This window comes from Eubalaena glacialis, chromosome 8 (assembly GCF_028564815.1).
Source record: "Eubalaena glacialis isolate mEubGla1 chromosome 8, mEubGla1.1.hap2.+ XY, whole genome shotgun sequence".
NCBI classification, from domain to species: domain Eukaryota; kingdom Metazoa; phylum Chordata; class Mammalia; order Artiodactyla; family Balaenidae; genus Eubalaena; species Eubalaena glacialis.
In genome coordinates this window covers 51,205,339-51,226,204 of record NC_083723.1, presented here as the reverse complement: position 1 = coordinate 51,226,204, position 20,866 = coordinate 51,205,339, and the positions used below count along the sequence as shown (strand labels likewise).

At 41.8% G+C, this 20,866-nt stretch overlaps 2 protein-coding genes across 4 annotated transcripts in view; one reads left to right on the top strand and one right to left on the bottom strand.

Annotated features, from left to right (window-relative positions):
• Positions 1 to 20,866, top strand: part of ABCB4 (ATP binding cassette subfamily B member 4) — a 75,748-nt gene that overhangs the window by 30,170 nt on the left and 24,712 nt on the right. For both annotated transcript variants that reach the window (XM_061198491.1, XM_061198490.1), the window contains exons 14-20: positions 8,229 to 8,390; positions 10,958 to 11,119; positions 13,526 to 13,672; positions 15,770 to 15,874; positions 18,097 to 18,174; positions 19,476 to 19,559; positions 20,602 to 20,805. In XM_061198491.1, coding sequence (XP_061054474.1) covers positions 8,229 to 8,390; positions 10,958 to 11,119; positions 13,526 to 13,672; positions 15,770 to 15,874; positions 18,097 to 18,174; positions 19,476 to 19,559; positions 20,602 to 20,805 — 942 coding nt within the window. The remainder of the gene's footprint in view (positions 1 to 8,228; positions 8,391 to 10,957; positions 11,120 to 13,525; positions 13,673 to 15,769; positions 15,875 to 18,096; positions 18,175 to 19,475; positions 19,560 to 20,601; positions 20,806 to 20,866) is intronic.
• CROT (carnitine O-octanoyltransferase) overlaps positions 13,769 to 20,866 on the bottom strand; it is a 99,624-nt gene continuing 92,526 nt past the window's right edge. The window contains exons 18-19 of one of the 2 annotated variants that reach the window (XM_061198494.1): positions 17,437 to 17,497; positions 13,769 to 13,814 (exon numbers count right to left, since the gene is read on the bottom strand). In XM_061198494.1, coding sequence (XP_061054477.1) covers positions 13,794 to 13,814; positions 17,437 to 17,497 — 82 coding nt within the window. In that variant the 3' untranslated portion in view covers positions 13,769 to 13,793. Of the gene's footprint in view, positions 13,815 to 16,290; positions 16,682 to 17,436; positions 17,498 to 20,866 lie in introns of those variants that run through there. The other variant, XM_061198495.1, reaches the window with a different exon arrangement.

The following is a 20,866-nucleotide window of genomic DNA, read 5'->3' as shown; positions in this document are numbered from 1 at the left end:
ACATAGTATCTATCGTCTTACATTTTAGACATGAACTGTATGAACCTTATTTTCTCAGGAAAATTTATACCTGAATCCTAAGTAAACACAGTTGCCTTGTGTGCTATAAACTGTAGTTAATTCATGCTTCCTGGTTTATCAGATTAATATTTTGGCTTATCTTATATAATGTAATTTAATAATTAATGAAAGATTATGATAATTATTCTCACAAATTTTTATACTCAATTACATTGCTTTCAGGTATATTAACTCTCAATATTAAGGAACCAAAATATAATACATAGGAGAATTGTATTTGCTTAGTTAATTAGAAGTGACTTAAATCAAGAAATCATAAAAATAATACATGCATAAATTAAACAATTAATTTTAACTCAAAACACATAAATGGTCATTCATGTGTCAATATACAGACTTTTTAGCATAAAGTTAGGTAGGATAAGAGAGATATTTATGTGAAAAAAAAAGTCCTATTCAGCCCTAGGACCCATGTCCCAATACTTTGTAGGATACAAACATTCAATATGTTAGCCCTTGCTGTGCTAAATGAACAGAATTACTGGAGATGTTGTTTTTCATGATATGAATTCTGTCAGCAAAAATTATAGCCTTGCAAGTTTTAATTCATATTTGGACAGGTTACTTCATTCAGTTTTAGCAGTTTGTGTTCTGTAGGATTATGGCCCACTCCTCAGTTGATAACCTTTTACATATTGACTTTAAAAATAGCTGATGAATCACTCACAGTTTTTTTAAATCTCCAAGAAAAGCCATTAGCAGCTTGGGGTGGTGCTTAAGAGCACAGGTTGTGGTGCCAGACAGGCTGAGGTGGGAGTCCTGGCTTTGCCTCTTTCTCGCTACATGACCTTGGGCAAATTAACTAACCCCTCTAAGCCTGAGATATTGCAGAAGTAATTGGGGTGGGGGGCAGGGGGAGAAATAATGTCATAGGATGATTGAATAGATTAAATGAGATACTGCATGTAAAGTTATTAGTACATACCTTGCCCATGAGAAACAATGCAATTATTATGGTGATTACCATTACCATGATTATTATTCATTTTATTGATTGCTGAATCAGTTACCTATTGCTGCATAACAAACCCAAATTCAGACTTAACACAATACTTTTGTAGATTGGCTGGGTGGATCTTGTGCTATTTTTACCTGAGCATATGGCTGTATTTACCTGGAGGGTTGACTTAGCTAAAATGGTCCAAGATGGCCTCACTCACGTGCTGGCTGTTAGTTGGGCATCTCATACTCATGCTTGTACTCACTCATACAATAGGCTAACCCAGCTTCTTTACACAGAAGTCTCAGGCCAGTGTATCCAGAGACAGAAGCTATAAGACGTCTAGAGGCTTAGACTCCAGAACTCACACAGTGTCACTTTCACCACATTCTATTGGTCACAGAAAGTCACAGGGCTAGCCCAGATTGAAGGAGTGAGGAAATAGATTCTGTTTCTTGATGGGTGAGCTGTAAAGGATCTGTGACCATATTTAATCTTCCACAGCACACTCTCTGCCACAATTATTTACATTTCTCCCAAGTGCAAAATAAATCCACCTCTTCCCAAGACCCTCAAAATTTTCGTACAGTTATGAGATCAGGCTCAAAGTCAGTATCTGAAGACGTGAATGTGGTCCAGATATGGATGAGATTCTTCATGTTAAGCTCATCTTGATCCAGAGAACTATGAACTAAAGAGACGTTATCTTCCACACATATACCCACCATGTAATGGTGAGGCAGGGACAGGCTAATTATAACAGATACTTCTATTCAAAAAGGAAAACAGGAAGCACATAGCAGTTACTGCTCCATAGCAATTTTTTTTTTTTTTTTTTTTTTTATAAATTCATTTATTTATTTATAGCTGCGTTGGGTCTTCGTTGCTGTGTGTGGGCTTCCTCTCTAGTTGCGGTGAGCAGGGGCTACTCTTCGTTGTGGTGCGCGGTCTCATTGCGGTCGCCTCTCTTGTTGCAGAGCATGGGCTCTAGGCGCGCAGGCTTCAGTAGTTGTGGCACGCAGGCTCAGTAGTTGTGGCTCGCGGGCTCTAGAGAGCAGGCTCAGTAGTTGTGGCTCACGGGCTTAGTTGCTCCGCGGCATGTGGGATCTTCCCAGACCAGGGCTCGAACCCGTGTCCCCTGCATTGGCAGGCGGATTCTTAACCACTGCGCCACTGGGGAAGCCCCATAGCAATTTTGAAATGCAGTCAGATGCATGTTGCCAATTACCCCACTGCTCCAAGGAAAGGAAACGTTCCTTGATTAAGGCTCAATTCTACCCTTAGTAGAATGTGTCCCCTAGTGCACTTTTTCTGCTTGGTTTGGGGCTTCAACCTCTGGGCTCTCAGATTCTCCCTCTGAGAGCTCTTTCCTTTTCCATAAGAAATGGCCCATGTCTGCAGCTAAGTAACTTTCTCAGCATGCTTTCTGCTCATAGAAATTTGAGACCCAGAGGCCTCTTTACATTTTTAATTTTCTCAGTCTCTTTTAGTCCAAGCTGATGGACCCTCTTAAAGACTTTGTGAGTTTGCTTAGAATTTGACTGTAGTTTGCTTAAGCCCCAAAAGTTACATCTTTAATTTTTTTTCGGGGCAAGCCTCTCTCTACTTTGGGCTGTGTATGAAGCTGCCATTAGAAAACCCTTTAGAGCCTTAGAAGCCCTTTTATGTAGCAGAGAGTGTCTACTAGAATTTGCCTTAAATTTTTCAGAGATTTTAACAAAAAAATCTTACACCTACACCCTGATTTGATCTTTGGTCTCATTTGATTGGATGATTAACAATTCATTTTCCAACCCAGCAAGTACTGGGTCTTCTTTGTAGCCTCTAAATTCACCTTGCAAACCAAATGGCTTCTTCTTTAGCTCATCATTCTCTTCTCATACCTTATCATATACAGCCTGGCACTTTCAACATTCTGTTTAGAGATATCTGGAATCTCCTTAGCCAGATGTACAAGTTCATTAGATAAAATATCTTTCTTCCAAGTTACTACAGGGAACAATTTTTCCAGTTATTCTAAGGTTACATAACACAAGTCACTGTCTTTCCAGCCTCCAATAGCAATTTCCTTACTTCCAGTCTCCACTAACAGTATTATTACCTCCCTTCTAGCCACTGCCTGCCACTCAGATCCCAGTCCCAAAGCCAATGTCACATGTTTTAGGGTTTTGTTACAGTAGCAACCCAGTCTAATTACCAATTTCCATATCAGTTGCTTTAATCCAGCACTTAGTGGGTTGGCTGGTGTGGCTCCTCTGTTGGTTTTGCCTAGTCTCCCCAGGCAGCTACTCTCAGCTCAGGGTCAGCTGGGCTGGAATTTTCAAGATGGCCTCACTCATGTGCCTGGAAATTGGTGATGGCTGTTGCCTGAGGCAGCTTGGTTCTCCTCCAGCAGGCTTCTCATCCTCAAGCAGACTAGACAAGCTTCCTTTCCAGGTAGCTTTCAAAGATGGCAAACACATAAGCTATAAGGCCTCTTGAAGTCTATGCTTCAGAAATTGCACAAGCATTAATTCCTTCATATTGTTTAGTCAAAGCAAGTCACAAGGCCTGCCCAGATTTGACGAGGTGGAAAAATAGACTCCACCTCTGAAAGGGAGTAGCTGCAAAGTGTTTGTGACCATGTTTTATCTACCGTAGTTGCTACAAATAGTTTATAATCTACCCAATTGACTCCATACATTGCAAGATAACTAAACTGATATATTTTGCAGACAATAAACTATGTCTTTAAAAGGGAAATCCTTCATTATTGTACTCCCCCCAGTGATACTAGTCAGTCAATTGGCTGGTCCATCTATTTATATACCACTTCTCTTTTAACAATGAAAAGTTGAATTCTGTAATTAATTATTTTTCCTCTGAGGAGCATAAGGATATACTACTATTATAGTTATTGTTTTTCCTCCCTGATTACCTAGCCTGGAAGAATAATATTTTCCTTTTGTGGATCCTTTATACATTTATCAATACCTCTTGTGGCACCAAGTTATTGTAGTTAGCTAATTATTTATATGCCTCCTCTCTCTTAGAAAGAATAAACCCCCTAAAAGGCAGAATTAATAAATGGTTCATGTTTGTGTCTCTATAACACCTACTCCAGTGCCTTGCCCATAGTAAAGCCTAAATAAATTTTTACTGAATTGATTACCATGGCCTAGCTCATTGAGATAATACATGTCTACATTAAAAAAATTATTAATGACCATTTCTGCTTTTGGCTCAATAGATAGCAGCTATTCATCAAAATAAATAATAGGTTTTTCCAATATAAGGTCTTAAAGAAGAATAGAAAAGCAGACTTGGTATTTTGATTTTTAAAAGAAGGTCAATAATCACAAAGTTTCATACCTACACACACTCTCCTACTCATAGTGTTTCCATACTGGAGGGGCAAGAAAAGAACCAGAGTAGTGATTTAATGAAATGATTGCCAAAAGTTTCATTTTATGCTTTTTTTTCCAGAAGTTCCAGAAAGGCTCATGGAATAGTACTTCCTTTGTTTGGGCCTGCCTTTCATTCCTACACATCCAAAATTAGTAGAAGTTCCAAATTTCTTAATAGTTGGTGTCCTTGAATCTAGGGTATTTATTTGCCAATGTTTTGTCATCACTGGGGTGTTTGAAAATAGCCCTTTGTGTCAGATCTCCTCTACACTGGCCAAAGAATCTCGGTCAAGGGTGACAGTTGCTAATTTTGAAATTAGCAACTTTGCCCACTTTGTTTCTCCTGCACACCAGTCATTTACTCGCAAGTCTGACTCCGATTCCTCTGGTTTTTTTTTTTGTTTTTGTTTTTTTTTATTTTTGGCTGTGTTGGGTCTTCGTTTCTGTGCGAGGGCTTTCTCTAGTTGCAGCGAGCGGGGGCTACTCTTCATCGCGGTGCGCGGGCCTCTCACTATCGCGGCCTCTCTTGTTGCGGAGCACAGCCTCCAGACGCGCAGGCTCAGTAGTTCTGGCTCACGGGCCTAGTTGCTCCGTGGCATGTGGGATCTTCCCAGACCAGGGCTCGAACCCGTGTCCCCTGCGTTGGCAGGCAGACTCTCAACCACTGCGCCACCAGGGAAGCCCCCCTCTGTTTTTTTTAAGTTGATATAGCATCAACCTATTATGATCATCATGATAACCCAGTCACTGTTAGTATCATGAATATAATTAGGTTGATCAAAGTGTTTCCTCTGGGCCTCATCATACATGGACAAAGCCATGCAGCTTCCGTATCAGTAAATCAGTAAATATTTATGAATGTTTCTTTGGGGCCCATATGCTAAAAATCAAAGAACAGTCTTAAATGTTGTCCAGTAGTTATGCTCTAGTCTCTCTCTCTCTTTTTATGATGTAACTCTTTTATATTTATTTAAACACAATTGATTCATCTGGTTATTTTAGAGTAAGGATTGAAGAAGAAAGACCACATTATTTTTTTCCAGGTGGCTATGAAATTGGCTCCATAGTCCACCTTTTCTCTACGGGGAGACAAAGCATATTTATTCATACTATCATACTAATTCTTAAACGTTTTACGTCTATTTCTGGACTCTCTATATGGTTCTGTTGATCAAATTGTCTTTTCACGTGATAGCTTCCCCCGGAATTTACTATTTTAATTGCTGTAGCTTTTTTTTTTTTAATTTAATTTATTTATTTTTGGCCGCGTTGGGTTTTTGTTGCTGCATGCAGGCTTTTTCCAGTTGCGGTGAGCGGGGGCTACTCTTCATTGCGGGTGCGTGGGTTTCTCATTGTGGTGGCTTCTCTTGTTGTGGAGCACGGGCTCTAGGCGCGCAGGCTTCAATAGTTGTGGCTCGCGGGCTCTAGAGCGCAGGCTCAGTAGTTGTGGTGCACGGGCTCAGTTGCTCCGCGGCATGTGGGATCTTCCTGGACCAGGGCTCAAACCCGTGTCCCCTGCATTGGCAGGCGGATTCTTAACCACTGCGCCACCAGGGAAGCCCTAATTGCTGTAGCTTTTTATGTTTTAGTATCTGGTGGAGGTATTACCCAGATACTCGTTAACTTTTTCAGAATTTTCATGGATGCTCTTTTAAAAAAAATTGAGATATAATTCAGATACCATAAAGTTCACCCTTTTAAAATGCACAATTCATTGGCTTTTTCAGTATATTCACAAGATTTTGCAACCATCAGCACAGTCTCAGTGCAGAATATTTTCATCATCCTGAAAGGAAACCTTGTACCGATTAGCAGTCACTCTCCATTCCGCCCTCACCCTTGCTCTTGGCAACCAGTAATCTGCTTTCTCTCTCTATGGATTTGCCCATTCTGGACATTTCATATAAATAGAATCATACAAGGCATGGTCTTTTGTGACTGGCTTCTTTCACTTAGCATAATGTTTTCAAGGTTCATCCATATTGAAACACACATCAGAATCTCATTCCTTTTTCTGGCCCAGTATTATTCCATTGTATGGATATACCACCTTGCCTTGTTTAAACCACCTTGTTTATCTTTCGATTAACTGGTGAACATTTGGATTGTTCTCACTTTTTGGCTATTATGAATCTAGTCTTTTTTTTTTTTTTAACATCTTTATTGGAGTATAATTGCTTTACAATGGTGTGGTAGTTTCTGCTGTATAACAAAGTGAATCAGCTATATGCACATGTATATCCCCATATCCCCTCCCTCTTGCATCTCCCTCCCACCCTCCTTGTCCCACCCCTCTAAGTGGTCGCAAAGCACCGAGCTGATCTCCCTGTGCCATGCAGCTGCTTCCCACTAGCTATCTATTTTACATCTGGTAGTGTATATATGTCAATGCTACTCTCTTACTTCATCCCAGCTTACTCTTCCCCCTCCCTGTGGCCTCAAGTCCATTCTCTACGTCTGTGTCTTTATTCCTGTCCTGCCCCTAGGTTCATCAGAACCTTTTTTTTCTTTTTTTAGGTTCCATATATATGTGCTAGCATACAGTATTTGTTTTTCTCTTTCTGACTGACTTCACTCTGTATGACAGACTCTAGGTCCATCCACCTCACTACAAATAACTCAGTTCTGTTTCTTTTTATGGCTGAGTAATATTCCATTGTATATATGTGCCACATCTTCTTTATCCATTCATCTCTTGACGGACACTTAGGTTGCTTCCATGTCCTGGCTATTGTAAATAGAGCTGCAATGAACATTGTGGTACATGACTATTTTGAATTATGGTTTTCTCAGGGTATATGCCCAGTAGTGGGATTGCTGGGTCATATGGTAGTTCTATGTTTAGTTTTTTAAGGAACCTCCATACTGTTCTCCATAGTGGCTGTATCAATTTACATTCCCATCAACAGTGCAAGACGGTTCCCTTTTCTCCACACCCTCTCCAGCATTTACTGTTTGTAGATTTTTTTATGACTAGCCTCTCATTTCTATCTTTTTAACTACTTAGGTGAATTGGGCTATACTCTAATAACCATCCTAAGGATGTGGTTTTATTGCCTCAGAGTAGGAGTGGTCTTAAGAAGTTGTTAGTCTTGATAGGGCTAATGAATATTTTTAAAAAATAACCATTGTTAATGACATAACATGAATAGTTTGATGGGCATTTTCCAGGTTGTAAATGCCCGTTCATAAACCCACCAAGCCAACGACACGTGAGTTCAGGGAACTAAGTACTTAGGGGGGTGATTTGTAGATTTCAGCATCCATAAAAATCACCTGAAGCACTTGTTAAAAATCATAGTTAATGGCCCCACTCCAGAGTTTGTAATTCAGATGGTCTTTGAACCATAACGTGAACCATCCAGATCCCAGGGTATGTTTTCACCTAAGCTGCCTGCATGGAGTCCATTAGAATTACAGTCAAAATCAGGCACTTCAAAAGAAATCCTACAGAAGTGCTCTGGAGAAGACTGTGTGTGGCAACAACTTCTGAACATGCTTCTGCTAACGTCTCTAGCATATCGTATAACTCAGAACGAGGGCTCCTCACACAGGTATGAAAACATTTGAGAAGGGTTGTAGACCTCCACAGTTATCCATCCTCATCCTGGAGGGATTGGCCTCCTGTCTGGTCCAGAACTTAAGTCTCCTTTTAGCCATTCACAGGTGAGTGATGCCTTTGTGCCCTAATCACACGGGGATGGTGAGCTATTCTCGCATCATCCGCAAACACCTCCATCCAAGTGCTTAATTGTGTGTTAATTGACAGTGCGGGATATTGTAACCCTCCTGCCCTACATGTTTGTCCTTTTCCCCTTTAGGCCAGGGAAGGCCGGACCACCATAGTGATAGCACACCGATTGTCTACAATCCAAAATGCAGATGTCATTGCTGGGTTTGAGGATGGAGTCATTGTGGAGCAAGGAAGCCACAAAGAACTAATGAAGAAGGAAGGGGTGTACTTCAGGCTTGTTAACATGCAGGTATCTGCCTCCTGGGAAGTTTTTCTGCTGTTTTCTCCTCAATATAGTATTCTTTATTTTATTTATTAAAATATCACGTAGCTAATGCCATGTTGAGAAATAAGAAGTTTTCAGGAAGATGCCTAAAATATACATCTGAGACTTTAATTCAGAGTCGTTGAAAGAATCTCTAAAGAGAAAGGTGAGGGGGGAGGAAAATAAAGGAAAATGCCCAAAACATTTTGAACTTATTCTTTAGGACAGAGATTCTTAATTGCCTGGGGAATGAACTTCTTGAGCAACTTTGCAAAATAAATAACCTAAAAATATGCTATTCTGTAAACATGATTCTTATATTTGTAAAAGTATATACATTTGCTTTGATATAACTGTAACTAGTATGTACATAATTTTGTTCTTTTTTCTTCACATTTCAGATACACATCATCCAGATTCTATCATTTTAATGGGTCCTCAGCATCTTTTCACCTGTTCCTTGGCTGTTTGTATATTTTCCTCTGTGAAAGTGTCTGTTCCTGTATTAGGCTGTTTTCTGTTGAGTTGTTCATGATATTCTTATTGATTTACAAGAACACCGTGCATAAAAAGGAAATACACATTTCTCTTGCATGTATTGGAAGTATTTTTCCTGCTTTGTTCTTTCAACTTCACTTTGTTGTTTGTTTGGCTGCCATAAAAAAAGCTTTAAAATTGTATGTAATTAGATTATCATTTTTCCTCTCCATGTCTTCAGGATTTGGGGTTGTTCTTAGGATAGTCACCCATATTTCCTTTCAACATTTATTGTTTTATTTTTTACGATTGAATATTTGAGGCAGCTGAAGTATATCCAGGTGTAGGAAATAAGGGCAATTGGTTTCAAATATATACTTTTTATCAACTGGTGAAAAGTGGCCATCTTGGCTTTGGAGCTCAATGACCTCAGCTCCCAGTAAATGAGGGCTTTAGGTAAGGCACAGAAAAGTATATTATGAGATAGAGAGAGGGATTATGCATTTGGTCATAGAAGAAGTCTAAAATCAGAGTGGGCTTATTGGAAGAGCTGTCTATTGAGATAGCATGGACAAGATGACAAAAGGAGAAAAAGATAAGAAAAGGATTGATGAGAAGTGGTTCGGTTTGACTTGCCATGTGCTAGAATTTGGGGGAGCCAGGCTTGAGCATGTGGTGGGGAGCCGTGGAAGATTGTTAAGCTGGGGTGTGATTTGAGCAGGACTGCCCTTCAGGAAAGTGACTCTGATAGTGTGGGAGTGGATGGAAGTGAGGATGTAGGGACCAGTTACAAGACTAAGTCTCTAAGCTAGGTTGTTTTTTTGTTTTTTAATAAATCTATTTACTTATTTATTTATTTTTGGCTGCGTTGGGTCTTTGTTGCGGTGCGCCGGCTTCTCATTGCAGTGGCTTCTCTTGTTGCAGAGCACGAGCTCTAGGCATGCGGGCTTCTGTAGTTGTGGGTCATGGGCTCTAGAGCGCAGGCTCAGTAGTTGTGGCACATGGGCTTAGCTGCTCCGTGGTATGTGGGATCTTCCCGGACCAGGGATCGAACCCGTGTCCCCTGCATTGGCAGGTGGATTCTTAACCACTGCGCCACCAGGGAGGTCCCGCTAGGTTGGCTTTTGTTGGGAGATGGTATGAAACCATTCCAGTGGGAAACAAATAAGGAAGTGCACCAAGCAGAGCGTAACTGCAGTGGGGTTCAAGGCACAAGGGCAATATTCTGTCAGGTGCTGAAAGCACAACTGGAAAGTAGGATCAGATTAGATCCAGAGCTCAAGATAGACAGCCTCTGTGGGTACAGTAAGGCACTAGCCAGATAATTGGGTTTGGGGACAGGACTTGAAGGGAAAAAGACAATACCACAAGAACTGAGGTCCTGGACAAACCATTAAGATGTGGGCTCAGACATGGCGGAAGCAAACAGAGAACAAAGTTAGACTCCAGGAAGGTTGGGTTGATATTCCCTCATCTAGCATTGAGCTAAAGGTCCTTAAATTATCCCTCTCCCTGACCCTTTAAGGAGAGAGTTGATCCCAAAGTGGGCAATGAGGCTGAACCTGCAGGACTGTTCCCCTGGGGTGAGGTGTGGATGAATCTTTGCAGGACTCTGAGGAAGAAAGATGATGGTACTCAGCCAGATTAACAGCCTCCCTTGGGCAGTGACCAGCTTTTCCTTGTTTGTAAAAATGAGCCCTTGGTAATGTTTCTGTTTATTCTTCTGCCCTGTGGTGGTCTCTAACTTGTTCTCTGGATTCTGGCGTATTGAAGAAATTCCCAGTTACCTGCTGGATAATGAAAACTTTGCCTTTTAATTTTTAGGGAATATTTTTATACTCCAGGTTTCATATTGTTCAAATTGAATTTAAGCTTTCTGTCCTTTGTAACCTCTTTTACTTCCATGTGTTGATATACTTCTTGACACTCTGCAGCTAACTTTGACTGAGAAGCTGTGACGGAATCTGAAAGTCTTGACACGTGATACTCAAATGGCTGTATGGTTCTAAACTTGGAGGTTACATCCATCTGGACACAGACACACACACAAATTCAATGTTCTGTTCTTCTTTTAGACATTAGGAAGCCAGATCCAGTCAGAAGAATTTGAAGTTGCACTAACTGATGAAAAGCCTGCCATGGGTTTGGCTCATCCCATCGTTAGGAGTTCTTTTCATAAAAGCCTGAGGAATTCACGAAAGTATCAGAATGCCTTTGATGTGGAAACCATTGAACTTGTAAGTTGTTTTTCACTTAAATCTTTAGTTGTTTAGTTTTGCTGTTGAAATTCTTAGTCTTGCAAGTATATTGCAGGCACAGAGGATTCCTGCCATGAGCCATACTCTTCTTAAAAAAAGGAAATATCAAATTTTAAATGTATTTGTCAAAAATTGAAATCAATTCCAATTAAAATTGGATTTCCAATGAAAAAAGATCCAAAAACATAGTCTTTGTGCTTAGATGCTTAAAATTAAAACTAGATATTCCGCTTATTTTTGAGGTCCAGAGATAAATAAGGCTGGTGTAAAGTAAGAGGCCCTGATATTTGCATGCTCTATTAGGTGGGATTACTTTCGATTTCTATGCTAGGAAACTCAGATTAATATCAGTTTAAGAAAAATAAGAGGTTTTATTTCTCTTTCACATAAAAATATCTTAAAGGTGAGAAACCCAGGGCTAGAATGGTGACTCCACCATGGTTACCATGGATTCAGGTTCCTTTCATATTTATCCTCACTATCCTGGCATGTAGCTTCCATTCTCAATGATCTAAAATGGCTCCTGAAGCTCCAGCCATCACATCTGTGTTCCAAGCAGCAAGAAGAAACAAAGATTTTCCATAAGTCCAATACAGTACTTTTATTTATATGTCACGGGCCATAACTTAATCACATGGCGCTACTTAGCTACAAGGAAGGGTAGATAACTGAATCTTTTTGCTATATGCATTGCTACTCTGAATAAGATTGGAATTCTCTTACTAAGAAAAAGGGGAGAATAACCAGAAATAGCCAAAGTGTACATTCTTTAACGTTTCTCACCTGAAGACTTGGGATGTTATTAATTCAAGTTAACAGAAGCCTTTATAATATTGATAGAAATCAATCCATTCCAGGAAAAGATATTTTATGATTTTAAGAAATGGTTTGAGAATACCTTTTGATGTTATTGATTGATAAAAGCTGAGTTTATTTTTACTTTTGTGTTGGCCTGAAGACACTAATCCTACCGAGAATTCACTGCATCTGTTTTTCTCTGCCCACAATGTTATTTACTGCAGAGATTACGAGGGCTCTCAGAGGTCTCAATCTTGGTGTATTTGTGGAAAGAGAATAACAGTTGAATTATTGTGGAGCTGCATTATCATACGTAAGATAAACAATTTCCCCCTTTTTGGCTGTGGAAGTATTTACTTCTCATGTCCTCATTTATCTGGGCAGTTATGCTGCTAAATCTTGAGAGTCTGGTATTTTAGAGGAGCACTTCTCTTGGAGAAATGCACAGAGAAGAGTGGGAGTCAGAGAATGCCACATCAACAAGACTGTCCTAAGTGCCATCATAGAGGGATAAACGATGTGCCCAAGGAGCGGGGGAAATTAAGTCTGATTAGAAGGGCCTGGAAGACCTGCTGGCGTGTGAAGAGCAGCCTCAGTTCGTTTAACAGGCTGGAGACCAGGGCTAAAAGATAATGTTAACTAGGGAGGAAAAAAACACCCTAAAACGCAGAGAAAATGGGTGGCTTGAAAGAAGAGGGCTGAATAGAAACTATTCCCATGTTCTCTTTTTCATAGAGTCGCAAACATGACCTATTTAAACAACTGTAAGGCTATGGGATTCCATAGGCACCTTTTGTATCTAGTTTGCTGTTAAACCACCTCTGTAGTCAGAATATTCTCCTTTATGTGGCCTAAATCCTTCATGCTTGACCAGATACTGAGTTCAGCATTTGCTGAGAACCTGATGTGTGCCAGGCATTGGGCTATTTCTAGGGATATAAAGACATAGTCTTCACCTTAAACAAACAAACAAACAAACAAGCAGAGTCATGTAAACAAACGGGGTGGCGGGATCACAAAACAAGCCAAGCTGTGAAATAGAAGAAGTCCGCAGAGGGAACAGTGGTGAAAGAAAAGGGGAGTAGTTACTTTAGTTTTGTGAGCTGGGAACACTTCACAGAAAAGGCAGCGCTGGGCAGGGTTCCGGGGTGAGGAGACCAGGCCCAGGTCCTCAAGTTAATCATGGCGCCTTGTGTTGGTGAGGACACTTACCCATCTATTCACGGGTCTTGTCTCATGTGACCCCAACATCATGCCGGAGTTGAATTGCACTTGAATTCTAGGGCATTTTGTGCCCAGTTCCTGCTTCCACTCACTCTGCTGAGGCTGGAATAGAGATGGGCTGGTCACACCACGAAGATTGCTTCTTGGGTGAAGGACTCATACTCAGCTTATGCTGTGTAGTCAATGGACATAGTTAACATTTGATAACATCCTGTCCAACCCTCTAGTAATTTGCTGTAGCCTGGTCATTCTCTGCACCTAGTTTGCAAGTTCCTTGAGGGTGATGCCAGGCCTTCTCTATGTCCATCAACTCCAGTGACTGTAGTGTTGTCACCTTTTTGTCCTGATATGTATGTGTTCTAGGATGAAACTGTGCCGCCGGTGTCTTTTATGAAGATCCTGAAACTGAATAAAACAGAATGGCCCTACTTTGTGGTGGGAACTCTGTGTGCTGTTGCCAACGGGGCGCTTCAGCCGGCCTTCTCGGTCATCTTCTCAGAGATTATAGAGGTGAGTCTGAAAACACCACTGGACAGCTTGATGAAATCACTTCACCAAATTACATCAGTTCTCATGCCAACCTGGTCCATTTTGCAGTAAAGCAGCCTCAAATTAAACTAAGCCCAAGGTTTTAATTCCCTTTTGAGGAAAGCTGTGAGGCAAAAGAAAAAATAGGCAAGTTATGCTATCAATGAAATTAGAAACTGTAAAATCCCTGAAGAAGGCATTCTGATTCACTCTCTTCATTTGGATGAACTGGTGTCAGGCAATGGTCCCCATCCCGTTTGTGGAGAGGAGATGCATGTCTCACTGGATGGCTGGGTGGTGGGGAAGGGGAAGAGTTCAAGTCTCAAGTGTTCAAGAGGCCAGGCTCTGGGGACAGACCAGCCTCACCACTTAATCGCTGTGCAAATTGGGCAAATGCTTTCCCTTGCTGTACCTCAGTTTCTTCATCTGCAAAATAAACCTACCTCCTAGGATGGCTGAGGATTAAGAGATGATTTAGGTAACTATTTAAGAGTGTCTGCCTGGAAGTAAGTATTCAAAAAGTTGCTACATCATTGTTTAGCAATTGCTACATCATTGTTTAGCCATCCTTACACGGCTTGGGGAGGCTAAGAAGGAAAACCTACACCATCCAGTTGTTAAATTCATTGGGGGATATTTATCAGAAGTGATCAGAAATATCTAAGGCTCCATAAAATCCAACATTTATATTTTATAACCTTAGTCAATCTCTAATGTTATTGGAGAGACTTTTTTGTTAAAGATGAATTATTCTGCATCACATTACCACTTTATTATGCTTCTTTTTTCAGCTTTTTTTCTATCTTTATTTTTTGAGCTTCATATAATGTATTATCCTTCAAAGTTTTATTTTGTTTTATTTCTTAATTAATTTTTATTGGAGTACAGTTGCTAAGAGTTTATTATGCTTGTGACTTTGAACATTGGTTTAAGACCACAAGCTAAAAAATAAATTAGGAAGAACCCTCCAACTGTTCTTACATTACAAAATAAGGCAATCCCTGGCTCTCCTGCAATTCAAGAGCTGTGTGGATTGTATTTATATTTGGGGTCATCTCCTTTGTGTCAGTTGCTGATCTTGGAGATCAAGCAGGAAACAAAATAAACTAAGTCCTGCCCTCAAACAGTTTACCTTCTATTGGGACAGACACAGAACACAACCAAAAAGCAAATATGTAATGTGTCACAGCATAGCAAGCATTTTAAAAGCAGGGTCTGGCAGTACAGGGGCTGGAGCTGCAGGTGCTGTTTCATGCGGGTGGGTCAGGAGAGGCCTGTCGGGGCAGAGGCCCCGGGGAGTGGAGGCTGGCGAGCAGGTAGGGGGCAGGGAGGAGTTCAGGCAGAGGGAACAGCAAATGCAGAGGAAGAGGCACAAACACGACAGTGTGCAGCCACACACAGTCCGTAGGCAGTGTTTCAACCCATGTTAATAACCGCAAACAGTAAGTCCGCTACATGCGAACTTTCCACTTGTGAACGCGCGCGCCAGCCCCTGTATGCCAGCTGTTGTACCGTACTACTGTACTTTTCAAGGTACTGTACTGTAAGATTGAGAATGTTTTCTTTATTTTTCGTGTTTGTTTTTTATGTACGTATTATTTGTGTGAAAAGTATTATAAACCTCTTACAGTACAGCCCTATTGATAGATACCCGATTGTGTTAGTGGGGTACCTAGGCTAACTTTGTTGGACTTACAAACGCGCTCTCAGAACGGAACTCGTATTGTATTCCTCCGATTCATAGAGACAGGAAGTAGAATGGTGGCTCCCAAATGGCTGGGGGGAGGGTCATGGGAGTTACTGTTTAATGAGTACAGAATTTCAGTTGTGGATGATGAGAGAATTCTGGAGATGGATGGCAGTGAAGGTGGCACAACACTGTCAGTACACTTAATGCCACTGACTAGTATACTTAAAATCTACCGTTTGGCCATTTTTATGTTACGTATATTTTACCGCAGTTAAAAAAACATGTACTCAAAACCTAGTTTTTAAAATGTGATGTTCAAGCCATTGTTTATGGGAGGAATAAACAAAGATCATGTAATCCAAGTGGGTGTTTTAAATGTTCTTTTGTAGATTTTTGGACCAGGGGACGATGAAGTGAAGCAGCAGAAATGCAACATGTTCTCATTGCTCTTTTTAGGTCTGGGAATTATTTCTTTTTTTACTTTCTTCCTTCAGGTAGGTACCTATGATTTGATCTTCTCATCGAGTCTATATTCAGTTAGAGAATATAGATTAATTACCTATTAATTAGATTTTTGTTAATTATCTGTTAATATAGATTAATTATTGATTAATCAAAATCCGATAAAAGAAACAGGTGATCAAAACCTTAGCTTGGATTTGGAACTTCCAAATCTTAGACTGAAATGAATTGCAGACACAGTTGGCACAAGGCTCTTTGAGAGGGCAGTGTCCTAAGCAGGGGGAATTGTGACTTCCCTGTGTGCTAAATTACGTCACGTTACAGGTTGGCCCTCAGCAAACATTCATTACCAAGGACAAAAGAGACTTGAATTCACAGGACAACATAAGTCCCAGTTAAACTCCACTAGTCATAAACTGGAGAAAACTCAGTACAATAGCATTCTCTCTTTTTTTTAAAATAAATTTATTTATTTTATTTTTTGGCTGCCTTGGGTCTTCGTTGCTGTGCACGGGCTTTCTCTAGTTGCGGCGAGTGGGGGCTACTCTTCGTGTGGTGCACGGGCTTCTCATTCCAGTGGCTTCTCTTGTTGTGGAGCACGGGCTCTAGGTGCGCAGGCTTCAGTAGTTGTGGCTCGCGGGCTTCAGTAGTTGTGGCGCATGGGCTTAGCTGCTCTGCGGCGTGTGAGATCTTCCTGGACCAGGGATCGAACCCGTGTCCTCTGCACTGGCAGATGGATTCTTAACCACTGCGCCACCAGGGAAGCCCAGCATTCTCTTTTTGTTACTCTTCATATAATATCAAGTAACTTCTCTGATATTTCTTCCTTAATTGATGAACTGTTTGAAAGAATGCACATTATATTGCATTTAGATATTGTAGACCCGGACAAAATGAACTAGTAAACTTTGCTCTGGTTGTACTTGTCTACCTAGACTTCTACCAAATTTCTTTTGTCTCTTTAACTCAGTGCCTTTTCAGTACACACAGGCCTTTCTAGTACAATCCATTAAGGCCACAAAATATTTCCTAGTCATGCCCAGTGTGCTTCTCTTTGATTATTGTTGAGCCAGTGGTAAAAGTAAGCCTAGCTTTTTATTTAGAAATCAGAGCCTTGCTCGTAGCAACTCAATGTCCAATGCAGCCGCAAGCCCTGGTGTGTTAGGGAGTAGAGCATACATATGCTGCACCAACAGTGGGCTGATGGACGGAACTATGGAGCCCTCACGGGCCTTGAGCAATCTGCCAGCAAAGGCGGGAGGAGACCAGGGCAGTCTAGGCCTGGACCCCTGGGGCAGACTCACCCTGAGCACTGACCACCGATCCTGTTGGTTTAGTGAAGACCTTGGATGCATCCTCCCCAGAGAGCACCCCACGTGCCCACCCCAACACTCAGCGTGGCTGGAGGCTCACACCCATGCCAGTGCCTGGGAAGCAAACCCAGCTGTGGACATCTGGGCTGGTCTCCAGTTTGAACAGGATATAATTCGAAAGAGGGAAAGTGTCTGGCAAGGATGCTGGGGGAGGAGGAGTAGCCTAATTGGTCGCTAATCTGAGAGCCGGTGGAGCTGTGACGGGGAAGCAGCAAACTCACCTGGAGCTTGACACGCCGGACGTCCTCCCTCCGTCTACACCACAGGAGCCAAAACGCATCCCTGCAGAGAATTGTGTTACTTCTGTTGGAGACTGATTTGCTTAAAGCATTAGGAACACACTGAACGTTGTAATTAAGTACAGTAGTCTTCTCACTGAGAGGTTGTCCTTGAGAGTTTTGAAAAGGAAGTCTATTTAGAATGCTTCAGAAGCCAGAACTGGATACTTCTAAGGATTTCGGTCTTAGGATTCTATTGTATACCAATGATTTAGAAGTATATGAATTAAAAAAAAAATTTTATGGACGTATAGTTGATTTACAATGTGTTAATTTCTGCTGTACAGCAAAGTGATCCAGTTATACATATATAAACATTCTTTTTTTAATATTGCTTTCCAGTATGGTTTATCATAGGATACTGAATATAGTTCTCTGTGCTGTACAGTAGGTCCTTGCTGTTTATCCATTCCATATATAATAGCTTACATCTAGCAGTACATGAACTTTAAGTTGGGACTTTGGATTAGTATCTGGTCATACACTTTGTTATTTGAATAGTTGATTCATAAATAAATATTATAGAAATCCATGCGAATACACCCACTTGTGTCAGAACGCTTGTGATCATCAAAAGGGACAAAAGCCTTTCTTCTCGCCCAGGGCTTCACACTTGGGAAGGCTGGCGAGATCCTCACCACAAGGCTTCGGTCCATGGCTTTTAAAGCAATGCTGAGACAGGTAGGTGTGTGCTCGGGAGCAGTTCTTTCCTTTCAAGCGTCTTCCTGTTCTGGCTGGTGTGCTGCCTTGCATGTTGTGTGTCCCAGGCGTTCATGCAAGGACTGCTCAGGGCCCTGCTAACTGTCCTGGTCCAAAGACCTCTCAGGGTTTTCGTGGGAGTAGGCTTAATTTAGGTAACTTTTGGGGCTTATTTTGCAACTATCTCTGTCCATGTGGATACTATCATTTCAAGGACCTGTGTCTGTTTTCTGGATTCTACGCAGGCCCTGGTGAGTCACTTGAGACTCCAGGATGCCTTTCAACAAAGGAAAGGGTGGTTGGCAGTGTTCCTGTCCCGAGATGGACCATACTAACTATAGGTTTTACCAAATTGTTGGTAATTGAGTTTGTTAGAGCTCTGCTTTCACATTAATTCACTTGTTAATTCACTCAGTCATTACCCACTAGGTACCTGACAGTGTGCTAGTAGCTGGGCCTATAAAATGCATTATCTGCCCTCTTGGGAAGGTCACAGCCCAGTGCAGGACATGTGGGAAAATGTGCAAACATGAATTCTCTATTTTTATAGAGAAGGCTTAAGAGAGGGTCAGAATATTGTCCAACCGATTGATAGGAATTGATTACATTCCTGTTCACAAAAGGGCACAGAGCAGGTATCATATTTTGTGCAAGTCTGAATTTGCAGACCTCTTTCAGTGTCTTTTAAACTGTTGCTATGGAGGAAAAATTACTTTATATGAAGCTTAAAGATGCTGTGGATGAGTGGCTTATAATTAAAATCATATCTAAGATAGACTCTTTTAATCCTTGCTTCAAACAAAACAAAACAAAAACGTGGTGAGAAACCAGGGCTGATGATCTCATGCCCAGAATTTGCAAGAAAGAGCCCTGTGTGTCCAGCACAACTCCTTTGTGAGAGACATCACCCCATCAGGATACTACGGAAGTATCCGTAGTACAAGTTGTGAGGACTGGGTGATGGACCCACGTGCACCCACGGGCTCGGGGGAAGCTGGCAGCGAGCACAGCTGCAATCTGGATAAGCCCCGCCCCCCGTCAGTGTGCCTTCCCGGCACAGCAGAGCCGGATGCAGGTGGGGATGGAGCTTGCGTCCTGGTGGGGCTCCGAGGTGTATGCTCAAGGCAGGGACTCCCCACTGCATGGGAGGTCTCCTCCCCTCAACTCCAACGCCCAAGTGAAGTGTGGATATTTCCTCAGCATTGCATGTTTGGGATGTTTCATCTGATTTTCTCTGCTTGTTTTAATTTGGAATGAATTTAAAGGTGTATTTTGTGCCATAGGACATGAGCTGGTTTGATGATCATAAAAACAGTACTGGTGTGCTTTCTACGAGACTTGCGATGGATGCCTCCCAAGTCCAAGGGGTATGTAGACTGCACTCTACTACTGTTTTTCTTTAACATGGTTTGGAATAAACATATGGCATAGCTGCAACCTTTAAGCTGCCTTCAGCTGCAAATAACAGAAAAGTCAAACTGGCCTAAACAATAAAGAGGAAGGTTAGACTTCAGGGTTGATGGATCCCCTGGCTCACAGGTGGCCCGAAGGACTCAGGGGCCTTCTGTCTGTTGGCTCTGAGTGGCTTTCAGTCCTCAGGGTTGGCTTCATCCTGAGGCTCGTTCCCTCGTGGCCACAGGGCGGCTGCCAGGAGCAACCATAGCTACAAGCTTCCTTGTTTCCCATTCAGCGAAAGAGAGCGCACACCTAAGCCTCGACTGCTAAACAAACACCTTCCCTTACATCTAATTAAGACTGATTTGGGTCATATGCCCAACCCTAACCAATACCTGGCCCAGGGAGTGCCGCCGTCTTCCTGGCTTCCCTCCCCAGCTCTGGAGCTCAGGTCTGTTACCTCGGAACTCACTGCTTCTGCATAGCGCAGGAGAGCAGCAAGTCCCCTGCAGTGTGCCTGTGAGAGCCCTCGTTTTCTGACTGGTGCAAACAGGACTGCATCTTTATGCATGCTTTACAGGGGGATAGTCTCTTAGGATCTGTACCCTTGGTAACAGATGGTCTCTTGGGGCTCGTGAATCTCCCTCCTACACATTTGAAGCGAACAGGCTTTAAAATGACCAGAGTGCCCGTGGTGTGTTTCCTCTTTGAATGTTGCCTTCATGAAAAAGTGTGCACTCCACAGCCTCTCCGCAAAGCAGAGCAGCTGATGACTTGCTTCTGCAGTACTGAATCCGTATGGGCAGGAGAGGAAGGAGAGTTGAAAGGCACGAAGAAAAACCTGCAGAGCCTCCCAAGTTACCCACAGGTGTCTTGGGCTTATTGTAACAAAAGGGAGCAAATATTAGTACAGGCACAGATCCCTCTCTCGTGGTTCTGACCGGGAAGCTGAAGGCTGCAGCTCATGGATTTGCAACTTAAAATACAGCTGCCTCTCTTCTTTTGCTCTTCCAGGCCACTGGGACCAGGTTGGCTTTAATTGCACAGAACACAGCTAACCTTGGAACTGGTATTATCATAGCATTTGTCTACGGTTGGCAATTAACCCTTTTGATGTTATCGGTTGTTCCAATTATTGCTGTATCAGGAATTGTTGAAATGAAACTGCTGGCTGGAAATGCCAAAAGAGATAAAAAAGAACTGGAAAATGTTGGAAAGGTGGGTCCAATACGGCTTCAGTTGGTATAAGTATGGTTTTTAGACATGGGTTTTATTTGAT